The sequence below is a fragment of the Chiloscyllium punctatum genome, chromosome 39 (genome assembly GCF_047496795.1).
Source record: "Chiloscyllium punctatum isolate Juve2018m chromosome 39, sChiPun1.3, whole genome shotgun sequence".
In the NCBI taxonomy this organism is placed as follows: Eukaryota; Metazoa; Chordata; class Chondrichthyes; order Orectolobiformes; family Hemiscylliidae; genus Chiloscyllium; species Chiloscyllium punctatum.
In genome coordinates this window covers 64,103,423-64,119,269 of record NC_092777.1, presented here as the reverse complement: position 1 = coordinate 64,119,269, position 15,847 = coordinate 64,103,423, and the positions used below count along the sequence as shown (strand labels likewise).

The window sequence follows — 15,847 nt, the reverse complement described above, 5'->3', positions numbered from 1 at the left end:
CACACCGATATCTGACACCGATGTCTAACCTCACACCGATATCTGACACCGATATCTAACCTCACACCGATATCTGACACCGATGACTAACCTCACACTGATATCTGACACCGATATCTGACAATGATGTCTAACCTCACACCGATGTCTGACACTGATGCCTAACCTCACACCGATATCTGACACCGATGTCTAACCTCACACCGATATCTAACCTCACACCGATATCTGACACCGATATCTGACACCGATGTCTGACACCGATGTCTACCCTCACACCGATATCTGACACCGATGTCTAACCTCACACCGATGTCTGACACCGATATCTGACACCGATGTCTGACACCGATGTCTAACCTCACACCGATATCTGACAACGATGTCTAACCTCACACCGATATCTAACCTCACACCGATATCTGACACCGATATCTGACACCGATGTCTGACATCGATGCCTAACCTCACACCGATATCTGACACCGATGTCTAACCTCACACTGATATCTAACACCGATGTCTAACCTCACACCGATGTATGACACCGATGCCTAACCTCACACCGATATCTGACACCGATGCCTAACCTCACACCGATATCTGACACCGATATCTGACACCGATATCTGACACCGATGTCTAACCTCACACTGATGTCTGACACCGATGTCTAACCTCACACCGATATCTGACACCGATATCTGACACCGATATCTACCTCACACCGATATCTGACACCGATGTCTAACCTCACACCGATATCTGACACCGATATCTAGCCTCACACTGATGTCTGACACCGATATCTGACACCGATGTCTAACCTCACACCGATGTCTGACACTGATGCCTAACCTCACACCGATATCTGACACCGATGTCTGACACCGATATCTGACACCGATGTCTAACCTCACACCAATGTCTGACACCGATGTCTAACCTCACACCGATATCTGCCACCGATATCTGACACCGATATCTACCTCATACCGATATCTGACACCGATATCTGACACCGATGTCTAACCTCACACCGATATCTGACACCGATGTCTAACCTCACACCGATATCTGACACCAATGTCTAACCTCACACCGATGTCTGACACTGATGTCTGACACCGATGTCTAAATCTCACACCGATATCTGACACCGATATCTGACACTGATATCTGACACCGATCTCTAACTCACACTGATTTCTGACACCGATGTCTAACCTCACACCGATATCTGACACCGATGTCTAACCTCACACTGATATCTAACACCGATATCTGACAACGATGTCTAACCTCACACCGATGTCTGACACCGATGTCTAACTCACACCGATATCTGACACCGATGTCTAACCTCACACCGATATCTGACACCGATATCTAACCTCACACCGATATCTGACACCGATGTCTAACCTCACACTGATATCTGACACCGATATCCGACAACGATGTCTGACACCGATGTCTAACCTCACACCGATATCTGACACCGATGTCTAACCTCACACCGATGTCTGACACCGATGTCTGACACCGATGTCTAACCTCACACCGATATCTGACAACGATGTCTAACCTCACACCGATGTCTGACACTGATGCCTAACCTCGCACCGATATCTGACACCGATGTCTAACCTCACACCGATGTCTGACACCGATGTCTGACACCGATGTCTAAATCTCACACCGATATCTGACACCGATATCTGACACTGATATCTGACACCGATGTCTAACTCACACTGATATCTGACACCGATGTCTAACCTCACACCGATATCTGACACCGATGTCTAACCTCACACTGATATCTGACACCGATGTCTGACAACGATGTCTAACCTCACACCGATGTCTGACACCGATGTCTAACTCACACCGATATCTGACACCGATGTCTAACCTCACACCGATATCTGACACCGATATCTAACCTCACACCGATATCTGACACCGATGTCTAACCTCACACTGATATCTGACACCGATATCTGACTACGATGTCTAACCTCACACCGATGTCTGACACTGATGCCTAACCTCACACCGATATCTGACACCGATGTCTAACCTCACACTGATATCTGACACCGATATCTGACAACGATGTCTAACCTCACACCGATGTCTGACACCGATGTCTAACTCACACCGATATCTGACACCGATGTCTAACCTCACACCGATATCTGACACCGATATCTAACCTCACACCGATATCTGACACCGATGTCTAACCTCACACTGATATCTGACACCGATATCTGACAACGATGTCTAACCTCACAACGATGTCTGACACTGATGCCTAACCTCACACCGATATCTGACACCGATGTCTAACCTCACACCGATATCTAACCTCACACCGATATCTGACACCGATATCTGACACCGATGTCTGACACCGATGTCTAACCTCACACCGATATCTGACACCGATGTCTAACCTCACACCGATGTCTGACACCGATATCTGACACCGATGTCTGACACCGATGTCTAACCTCACACCGATATCTGACAACGATGTCTAACCTCACACCGATGTCTGACACCGATGCCGAACCTCACACCGATATCTGACACCGATGTCTAACCTCACACCGATATCTGACACCAATGTCTAACCTCACACCGATGTCTGACACCGATGCCTAACCTCACACCGATATCTGACACCGATGTCTAACCTCACACCGATATCTGACACCGATGTCTAACCTCACACCGATATCTGACACCAATGTCTAACCTCACACCGATGTCTGACACTGATATCTGACACCGATGTCTAAATCTCACACCGATATCTGACACCGATATCTGACACTGATATCTGACACCGATCTCTAACTCACACTGATTTCTGACACCGATGTCTAACCTCACACCGATATCTGACACCGATGTCTAACCTCACACTGATATCTAACACCGATATCTGACAACGATGTCTAACCTCACACCGATGTCTGACACCGATGTCTAACTCACACCGATATCTGACACCGATGTCTAACCTCACACCGATATCTGACACCGATATCTAACCTCACACCGAAATCTGACACCGATGTCTAACCTCACACTGATATCTGACACCGATATCCGACAACGATGTCTGACACCGATGTCTAACCTCACACTGATATCTGACACCGATGTCTGACCTCACACCGATGTCTGACACCGATGTCTGACACCGATGTCTAACCTCACACCGATATCTGACAACGATGTCTAACCTCACACCGATGTCTGACACTGATGCCTAACCTCGCACCGATATCTGACACCGATGTCTAACCTCACACCGATGTCTGACACCGATGTCTGACACCGATGCCTAACCTCACACCAATATCTGACACCGATGTCTAACCTCACACCGATATCTGACACCGATGTCTAACCTCACACCGATGTCTGACACCGATGCCTAACCTCACACCGATATCTGACACCGATGCCTAACCTCACACCGATATCTGACACCGATGTCTGACACCGATATCTGACACCGATGTCTATCCTCACACTGATGTCTGACACCGATGTCTAACCTCACACCGATATCTGACACCGATATCTGACACCGATATCTACCTCACACCGATATCTGACACCGATGTCTAACCTCACACCGATATCTGACACCGATATCTAGCCTCACACTGATGTCTGACACCGATATCTGACACCGATGTCTAACCTCACACCGATGTCTGACACTGATGCCTAACCTCACACCGATATCTGACACCGATGCCTGACACGGATATCTGATACCGATGTCTAACCTCACACCAATGTCTGACACCGATGTCTAACCTCACACCGATATCTGACACCGATATCTGACACCGATATCTACCTCATACCGATATCTGACACCGATGTCTAACCTCACACCGATATCTGACACCGATATCTGACACCGATGTCTAACCTCACACCGATATCTGTCACCAATGTCTAACCTCACACCGATATCTGACACCGATATCTGACACCGATGTCTAACTCACACCGATATCTTACACCGATGTCTCACACCGATATCTTACACCGATGTCTCACACCGATATCTAACACCGATGTCTAATTTCACACCGATATCTGACACCGATATCTGACACTGATATCTGACACCGATGTCTAACTCACACTGATATCTGACACCGATGTCTAACCTCACACCGATATCTGACACCGATGTCTAACCTCACACTGATATCTGACACCGATATCTGACAACGATGTCTAACCTCACACCGATGTCTGACACCGATGTCTAACTCACACCGATATCTGACACCGATATCTAACCTCACACCGATATCTGACACCGATATCTAACCTCACACGGATATCTGACACCGATATCTGACAACGATGTCTAACCTCACAACGATGTCTGACACTGATGCCTAACCTCACACCGATATCTGACACCGATGTCTAACCTCACACCGATATCTAACCTCACACCGATATCTGACACCGATATCTGACACCGATGTCTGACACCGATGTCTAACATCACACCGATATCTGACACCGATGTCTAACCTCACACCGATGTCTGACACCGATATCTGACACCGATGTCTGACACCGATGTCTAACCTCACACCGATATCTGACACCGATGTCTAACCTCACACTGATGTCTGACACCGATGCCTAACCTCACACCGATATCTGACACCGATGTCTAACCTCACACCGATATCTGACACCGATGTCTAACCTCACACCGATGTCTGACACCGATGCCTAACCTCACACCGATATCTGACACCGATGTCTAACCTCACACCGATGTCTGACACCGTTGCCGAACCTCACACCGATATCTGACACCGATGTCTAACCTCACACCGATATCTGACACCAATGTCTAACCTCACACCGATGTCTGACACTGATATCTGTCACCGATGTCTAATCTCACACCGATATCTGACACCGATATCTGACACTGATATCTGACACCGATGTCTAACTCACACTGATATCTGACACCGATGTCTAACCTCACACCGATATCTGACACCGATGTCTAACCTCACACTGATATCTGACACCGATATCTGACAACGATGTCTAACCTCACACCGATGTCTGACACCGATGTCTAACCTCACACCGATATCTGACAACGATGTCTAACCTCACACCGATATCTGACACCGATGTCTAACCTCACACCGATATCTGACACCGATATCTAACCTCACACCGATATCTGACACCGATGTCTAACCTCACACTGATATCTGACACCGATATCTGACAACGATGTCTAACCTCACACCGATGTCTGACACTGATGCCTAACCTCACACCGATATCTGACACCGATGTCTAACCTCACACCGATATCTAACCTCACACCGATATCTGACACCGATATCTGACACCGATATCTGACACCGATGTCTGACACCGATGTCGAACCTCACACCGATATCTGACACTGATGTCTAACCTCACACCGATATCTGACACCGATGTCTGACACCGATGTCTAACCTCACACCGATATCTGACAACGATGTCTAACCTCACACCGATGTCTGACACTGATGCCTAACCTCACACCGATATCTGACACCGATGTCTAACCTCACACCGATATCTGACACCGATGTCTAACCTCACACCGATGTCTGACACCGATGCCTAACCTCACACCGATATCTGACACCGATGCCTAACCTCACACCGATATCTGACACCGATATCTGACACCGATATCTGACACCGATGTCTAACCTCACACTGATGTCCGACACCGATGTCTAACCTCACACCGATATCTGACACCGATATCTACCTCACACCGATATCTGACACCGATGTCTAACCTCACACCGATATCTGACACCGATATCTAGCCTCACACTGATGTCTGACACCGATATCTGACACCGATGTCTAACCTCACACCGATGTCTGACACTGATGCCTAACCTCACACCGATATCTGACACCGATGTCTGACACCGATATCTGACACCGATGTCTAACCTCACACCAATGTCTGACACCGATGTCTAACCTCACACCGATATCTGCCACCGATATCTGACACCGATATCTACCTCATACCGATATCTGACACCGATATCTGACACCGATGTCTAACTCACACCGATATCTTACACCGATGTCTCACACCGATATCTGACACCAATGTCTAACCTCACACCGATGTCTGACACTGATATCTGACACCGATGTCTAATTTCACACCGATATCTGACACCGATATCTGACACTGATATCTGACACCGATGTCTAACTCACACTGATATCTGACACCGATGTCTAACCTCACACCGATATCTGACACCGATGTCTAACCTCACACTGATATCTGACACCGATATCTGACAACGATGTCTAACCTCACACCGATGTCTGACACCGATGTCTAACTCACACCGATATCTGACACCGATGTCTAACCTCACACCGATATCTGACACCGATATCTAACCTCACACCGATATCTGACACCGATGTCTAACCTCACACGGATATCTGACACCGATATCTGACAACGATGTCTAACCTCACAACGATGTCTGACACTGATGCCTAACCTCACACCGATATCTGACACCGATGTCTAACCTCACACCGATATCTAACCTCACACCGATATCTGACACCGATATCTGACACCGATGTCTGACACCGATGTCTAACCTCACACCGATATCTGACAACGATGTCTAACCTCACACCGATGTCTGACACCGATGCCTAACCTCACACCGATATCTGACACCGATGTCTAACCTCACACCGATATCTGACACCGATGTCTAACCTCACACCGATGTCTGACACCGATGCCGAACCTCACACCGATATCTGACACCGATGTCTAACCTCACACCGATATCTGACACCAATGTCTAACCTCACACCGATGTCTGACACTGATATCTGTCACCGATGTCTAATCTCACACCGATATCTGACACCGATATCTGACACTGATATCTGACACCGATGTCTAACTCACACTGATATCTGACACCAATGTCTAACCTCACACCGATATCTGACACCGATGTCTAACCTCACACTGATATCTGACACCGATATCTGACAATGATGTCTAACCTCACACCGATGTCTGACACCGATGTCTAACTCACACCGATATCTGACACCGATGTCTAACCTCACACCGATATCTGACACCGATATCTAACCTCACACCGATATCTGACACCGATGACTAACCTCACACTGATATCTGACACCGATATCTGACAATGATGTCTAACCTCACACCGATGTCTGACACTGATGCCTAACCTCACACCGATATCTGACACCGATGTCTAACCTCACACCGATATCTAACCTCACACCGATATCTGACACCGATATCTGACACCGATGTCTGACACCGATGTCTACCCTCACACCGATATCTGACACCGATGTCTAACCTCACACCGATGTCTGACACCGATATCTGACACCGATGTCTGACACCGATGTCTAACCTCACACCGATATCTGACAACGATGTCTAACCTCACACCGATATCTAACCTCACACCGATATCTGACACCGATATCTGACACCGATGTCTGACATCGATGCCTAACCTCACACCGATATCTGACACCGATGTCTAACCTCACACTGATATCTAACACCGATGTCTAACCTCACACCGATGTATGACACCGATGCCTAACCTCACACCGATATCTGACACCGATGCCTAACCTCACACCGATATCTGACACCGATATCTGACACCGATATCTGACACCGATGTCTAACCTCACACTGATGTCTGACACCGATGTCTAACCTCACACCGATATCTGACACCGATATCTGACACCGATATCTACCTCACACCGATATCTGACACCGATGTCTAACCTCACACCGATATCTGACACCGAATATCTAGCCTCACACTGATGTCTGACACCGATATCTGACACCGATGTCTAACCTCACACCGATGTCTGACACTGATGCCTAACCTCACACCGATATCTGACACCGATGTCTGACACCGATATCTGACACCGATGTCTAACCTCACACCAATGTCTGACACCGATGTCTAACCTCACACCGATATCTGCCACCGATATCTGACACCGATATCTACCTCATACCGATATCTGACACCGATATCTGACACCGATGTCTAACCTCACACCGATATCTGACACCGATGTCTAACCTCACACCGATATCTGATACCGTTGTCTAACCTCACACCGATATCTGACACCGATGTCTAACCTCACACCGATATCTGACACTGATATCTGACACCGATATCTGACACCGATCTCTAACATTACACCGATATCTGACACCGATGTCTAACTCACACCGATATCTGACACCGATCTCTAACATTACACCGATGTCTGACACCGATATCTGACACCGATGTCTAACCTCATACCGATACCTGACACCGATATCTGACTCCGATATCTGACACCGATATCTGACACCGATATCTAACCTTACACCGATATCTGACACCGATATCTAACCTTACACCGATATCTGACACCGATATCTAACACCGATGTCTAACCTCACACTGATATCTGACACCGATGTCTAACCTCACACCGATATCTGACACCGATATCTGACAACGATGTCTAAATCTCACACCGATATCTGACACCGATGTCTAGCCTCACACCGATATCTGACACTGATATCTGACACCGATGTCTAACCTCACACCGATATCTGACACCGATGTCTAACCTCACACCGATATCTGACACCGATATCTGACACCGATGTCTAACCTCACACCGATATCTGTCACCAATGTCTAACCTCACACCGATATCTGACACCGATATCTGACACCGATGTCTAACTCACACCGATATCTTACACCGATGTCTCACACCGATATCTGACACCAATGTCTAACCTCACACCGATGTCTGACACTGATATCTGACACCGATGTCTAATTTCACACCGATATCTGACACCGATATCTGACACTGATATCTGACACCGATGTCTAACTCACACTGATATCTGACACCGATGTCTAACCTCACACCGATATCTGACACCGATGTCTTACCTCACACTGATATCTGACACCGATATCTGACAACGATGTCTAACCTCACACCGATGTCTGACACCGATGTCTAACTCACACCGATATCTGACACCGATGTCTAACCTCACACCGATATCTGACACCGATATCTAACCTCACACCGATATCTGACACTGATGTCTAACCTCACACTGATATCTGACACCGATATCTGACAACGATGTCTAACCTCACAACGATGTCTGACACTGATGCCTAACCTCACACCGATATCTGACACCGATGTCTAACCTCACACCGATATCTAACCTCACACCGATATCTGACACCGATATCTGACACCGATGTCTGACACCGATGTCTAACCTCACACCGATATCTGACACCGATGTCTAACCTCACACCGATGTCTGACACCGATATCTGACACCGATGTCTGACACCGATGTCTAACCTCACACCGATATCTGACAACGATGTCTAACCTCACACCGATGTCTGACACCGATGCCTAACCTCACACCGATATCTGACACCGATGTCTAACCTCACACTGATATCTGATACCGTTGTCTAACCTCACACCGATATCTGACACCGATGTCTAACCTCACACCGATATCTGACACTGATATCTGACACCGATATCTGACACCGATCTCTAACATTACACCGATATCTGACACCGATGTCTAACTCACACCGATATCTGACACCGATCTCTAACATTACACCGATGTCTGACACCGATATCTGACACCGATGTCTAACCTCATACCGATACCTGACACCGATATCTGACTCCGATATCTGACACCGATATCTGACACCGATATCTAACCTTACACCGATATCTGACACCGATATCTAACCTTACACCGATATCTGACACCGATATCTAACACCGATGTCTAACCTCACACTGATATCTGACACCGATGTCTAACCTCACACCGATATCTGACACCGATATCTGACAACGATGTCTAAATCTCACACCGATATCTGACACCGATGTCTAGCCTCACACCGATATCTGACACTGATATCTGACACCGATGTCTAACCTCACACCGATATCTGACACCGATGTCTAACCTCACACCGATATCTGACACCGATATCTGACACCGATGTCTAACCTCACACCGATATCTGTCACCAATGTCTAACCTCACACCGATATCTGACACCGATATCTGACACCGATGTCTAACTCACACCGATATCTTACACCGATGTCTCACACCGATATCTGACACCAATGTCTAACCTCACACCGATGTCTGACACTGATATCTGACACCGATGTCTAATTTCACACCGATATCTGACACCGATATCTGACACTGATATCTGACACCGATGTCTAACTCACACTGATATCTGACACCGATGTCTAACCTCACACCGATATCTGACACCGATGTCTTACCTCACACTGATATCTGACACCGATATCTGACAACGATGTCTAACCTCACACCGATGTCTGACACCGATGTCTAACTCACACCGATATCTGACACCGATGTCTAACCTCACACCGATATCTGACACCGATATCTAACCTCACACCGATATCTGACACTGATGTCTAACCTCACACTGATATCTGACACCGATATCTGACAACGATGTCTAACCTCACAACGATGTCTGACACTGATGCCTAACCTCACACCGATATCTGACACCGATGTCTAACCTCACACCGATATCTAACCTCACACCGATATCTGACACCGATATCTGACACCGATGTCTGACACCGATGTCTAACCTCACACCGATATCTGACACCGATGTCTAACCTCACACCGATGTCTGACACCGATATCTGACACCGATGTCTGACACCGATGTCTAACCTCACACCGATATCTGACAACGATGTCTAACCTCACACCGATGTCTGACACCGATGCCTAACCTCACACCGATATCTGACACCGATGTCTAACCTCACACTGATGTCTGACACCGATGCCGAACCTCACACCGATATCTGACACCGATGTCTAACCTCACACCGATATCTGACACCAATGTCTAACCTCACACCGGTGTCTGACACTGATATCTCTCACCGATGTCTAATCTCACACCGATATCTGACACTGATATCTGACACCGATGTCTAACTCACACTGATATCTGACACCGATGTCTAACCTCACACCGATATCTGACACCGATGTCTAACCTCACACCGATATCTGACACCGATAACTGACAACGATGTCTAACCTCACACCGATGTCTGACACCGATGTCTAACTCACACCGATATCTGACACCGATGTCTAACCTCACACCGATATCTGACACCGATATCTAACCTCACACCGATATCTGACACCGATGTCTAACCTCACACCGATATCTAACCTCACACCGATATCTGACACCGATGTCTGACACCGATGTCTAACCTCACACCGATATCTGACACCGATGTCTAACCTCACACCGATATCTAACCTCACACCGATATCTGACACCGATGTCTGACACCGATGTCTAACCTCACACCGATATCTGACACCGATGTCTAACCTCACACCGATATCTGACACCGATATCTGACAACGATGTCTAACCTCACACCGATGTCTGACACCGATGTCTAACTCACACCGATATCTGACACCGATGTCTAACCTCACACCGATATCTGACACCGATATCTAACCTCACACCGATATCTGACACCGATGTCTAACCTCACACCGATATCTAACCTCACACCGATATCTGACACCGATGTCTGACACCGATGTCTAACCTCACACCGATATCTGACACCGATGTCTAACCTCACACCGATATCTAACCTCACACCGATATCTGACACCGATGTCTGACACCGATGTCTAACCTCACACCGATATCTGACAACGATGTCTAACCTCACACCGATGTCTGACACTGATGCCTAACCTCACACCGATATCTGACACCGATGTCTAACCTCACACCGATATCTAACCTCACACCGATATCTGACACCGATGTCTGACATCGATGCCTAACCTCACACCGATATCTGACACCGATGTCTAACCTCACACCGATATCTGACACCGATGTCTAACCTCACACCGATGTCTGACACCGATGCCTAACCTCACACCGATATCTGACACCGATGCCTAACCTCACACCGATATCTGACACCGATATCTGACACCGATATCTGACACCGATGTCTAACCTCACACTGATGTCTGACACCGATGTCTAACCTCACACCGATATCTGACACCGATATCTACCGCACACCGATATCTGACACCGATGTCTAACCTCACACCGATATCTGACACCGATATCTAGCCTCACACTGATGTCTGACACCGATATCTGACACCGATGTCTAACCTCACACCGATGTCTGACACTGATGCCTAACCTCACACCGATATCTGACACCGATATCTGACACCGATGTCTAACCTCACACCAATGTCTGACACCGATGTCTAACCTCACACCGATATCTGCCACCGATATCTGACACCGATATCTACCTCATACCGATATCTGACACCGATATCTGACACCGATGTCTAACCTCACACCGATATCTGACACCGATGTCTAACCTCACACCGATATCTGATACCGTTGTCTAGCCTCACACCGATATCTGACACCGATGTCTAACCTCACACCGATATCTGACACTGATATCTGACACCGATATCTGACACCGATCTCTAACATTACACCGATATCTGACACCGATGTCTAACTCACACCGATATCTGACACCGATCTCTAACATTACACCGATGTCTGACACCGATATCTGACACCGATGTCTAACCTCATACCGATACCTGACACCGATATCTGACTCCGATATCTGACACCGATATCTGACACCGATATCTAACCTTACACCGATATCTGACACCGATATCTAACCTTACACCGATATCTGACACCGATATCTAACACCGATGTCTAACCTCACACTGATATCTGACACCGATGTCTAACCTCACACCGATATCTGACACCGATATCTGACAACGATGTCTAGCCTCACACCGATATCTGACACCGATGTCTAGCCTCACACCGATATCTGACACTGATATCTGACACCGATGTCTAACCTCACACCGATATCTGACACCGATGTCTAACCTCACACCGATATCTGACACCGATATCTGACACTGATGTCTGACACCGATATCTGACAACGATGTCTAGCCTCACACCGATATCTGACACCGATGTCTAACCTCACACCGATATCTGACACCGATATCTGACACCGATGTCTGACACCGATATCTGACAACGATGTCTAGCCTCACACCGATATCTGACACTGATGTCTCGCCTCACACCGATATCTGACACCGATGTCTAACCTCACACCGATGTCTGACACTGATATCTGACACCGATATCTGACACCGATGTCTAATGCATTATCTGCGCTGAGATGTCACCTTACTTTTAAAAACTGTAAGTTATCTCGGGAATGTGACTGGAAAGTAGTTCTGGGATTTTTTCATTAATGTACTGGAACGTGCAACTCATTCTAAAAGATGAAAGAGTACACAGCAATCTAGGTTTGTTCAATGTGTTGTTTCAGTTGCATGACACTGTGATTTTTTGCTATAAATTCTGTGTCTTTTGATTGTGGACCACAGCTAGCTAATGAAGGAGCAGCGCTCTGAAAGCTAGTGCTTCCAAATACCCCTGTAGACTATAACCTGGTGTTGTGTGATTTGTAAGGACTTACACCTTGCAGTGATCATTGATTGAAGTTCTGGATCACTTGATGCAGCCTCACTCTGCTATTTGGGACCTTCACTTAGAATTGAGGATCCTCTCACTCCACATCCCATAATATGCTGTTTGTGTTATCTACAGGATGGAAGATTGCAACCTGGAGACCAACTGGTGTCCATTAACAAGGAGTCCCTGATTGCAGTTACAGAGGAGGAGGCCAAGAGCATTCTGACCAGACTGAAGCTAAGGTGAGGATTGCAGTAGGACAGACAGCTTGGCCATGTGGTAATGTTGGGTCCCACACAGAGCACACGTAAACACTGAGCCGTTTACTTTGGCGTATGTAGACCTTACAGTACAAGGAGAGTCCATTCGGTCCAACTGGTTCATGCTACACACAAGCCTCCTCTGACTTGACTTCATCTCACCCTGTCTAAAGTTCCAGCTAATCTTTCCTTCCTTGTGGATCTTCCTGTCTTTTAACAAAAAAAAACGTCAGTACTGTTTTCCTTAAATTATTCCTTGTAGATAGCAAATTCTACATTTTTGCTGCTGTCCAGCTCTGCCCTGTAACATGCCGAAAGAGGTTTCTCCTAGATTCCCGACCGGTCTTGTTCATGACTATATCAAACCTCTGCCCATGACCAAATTTGCACCTCTTCCCCAGGCACCCCAGTGCTGAGTAAACTACACTTAATTAAGCAGTATTTTAAATTTGAAAACTCTCATTATTGTTTTAAATCCTGTCCCACTCCCAGCTCCATCTCTGTGTAATCTCTTCCAGCCCCCCCGTCCTTGAGATCTCGTCCAATTCTGTTCTGAAGTCTATCCCTTGGTTTTTTTGATTACTTACAGTGTGGAAACAGGCCCTTCAGCCCAACAAGTCCACACCGACCCGCCAAAGCGCAACCCACCCATTCCACTACATTTACCCCTTTTACCTAACGCTATGGGCAATTTAGCCTGGCCAATTCACCTGACCTGCACATCTTTGGAGTGTGGGAGGAAACCGGAGCACCCGGAGGAAACCCACGCAGACACGGGGAGAATGTGCAAACTCCACACAGTGAGTCGCCTGAGGTGGGAACTGAACCTGGGTCTCTGGCGCTGTAAGGCAGCAGTGCTAACCACTGTGCCACCGTGCCACCCACCCATCAGTGGCCATGCTTTTTGGTTGCCTGAGCCCCAAACTCTGGAATTGTTTGTTCTGCCCCTTTCTCTAACTCTTTTGTTTTTGACTTAAGCTTCTGGTCAATTAATCTAACATCTCCTTCTGAGGCTCGCTATCAAATCTTGTTTAAGTACACTCCTGAAGCACTTAAGGATGTTTTGCAGAAGGATGTTTTACCTGGGTGCAATGTACAGGTGAGTGGGAGCTGTTGGAAGACCAGCCACCTGTTCCTGTTGTTTTTCTTTTACTCCTTCAACACTTTCTTTTGTATATTTTCCCATTTCAAATCTGTATCTGATTGACATTTAGGTAATGCCTCAGGCAATGCTGATATTTTAGATGGAAGGCAGGACTGAGATATAAAACATTTTCTTAGTGCCAAGGATTTTCATGTCTCTGCTTCAGATCCGAGGGAACGGTGGAGATTGCTTTTGTGCGCAAGAGCCCTCAGCCCAGCTCTGCCTGTAACATGCCGAATCCCAGGGCCCAGGTGATACCCTCATCCCCCGCCAGCACTGGAAATGCAGAGTCCAGCTTACAGTCAGCCCCAGCGAGTCTCCACCCAGTGATGCAGTCGGGACTACAGCCCGAAACCGACAACACTGCTGCAGCCAAAACCCATCAGGTAAGGAGCATGGCATTGGGAGGGTACTGTCAGTGCAGGGGGTGACCAGGGCACAGGGAGGGTACAGGCAGTGCAGGGGGTGACCAGGGCACAGGGAGGGTACAGGCAGTGCAGGGGGTGACCAGGGCACAGGGAGGGTACAGGCAGTGCAGGGGGTGACCAGGG

General features: G+C 47.4%; 1 protein-coding gene across 4 annotated transcripts in view; it reads left to right on the top strand.

Annotated features, from left to right (window-relative positions):
- stxbp4 (syntaxin binding protein 4) overlaps positions 1-15,847 on the top strand; it is a 519,129-nt gene that overhangs the window by 130,049 nt on the left and 373,233 nt on the right. For all 4 annotated transcript variants that reach the window (XM_072558970.1, XM_072558967.1, XM_072558968.1 and 1 more), the window contains 2 exons: positions 14,028-14,134; positions 15,463-15,682. In XM_072558970.1, the coding sequence (XP_072415071.1) occupies positions 14,028-14,134; positions 15,463-15,682 (327 nt within the window). The remainder of the gene's footprint in view (positions 1-14,027; positions 14,135-15,462; positions 15,683-15,847) is intronic.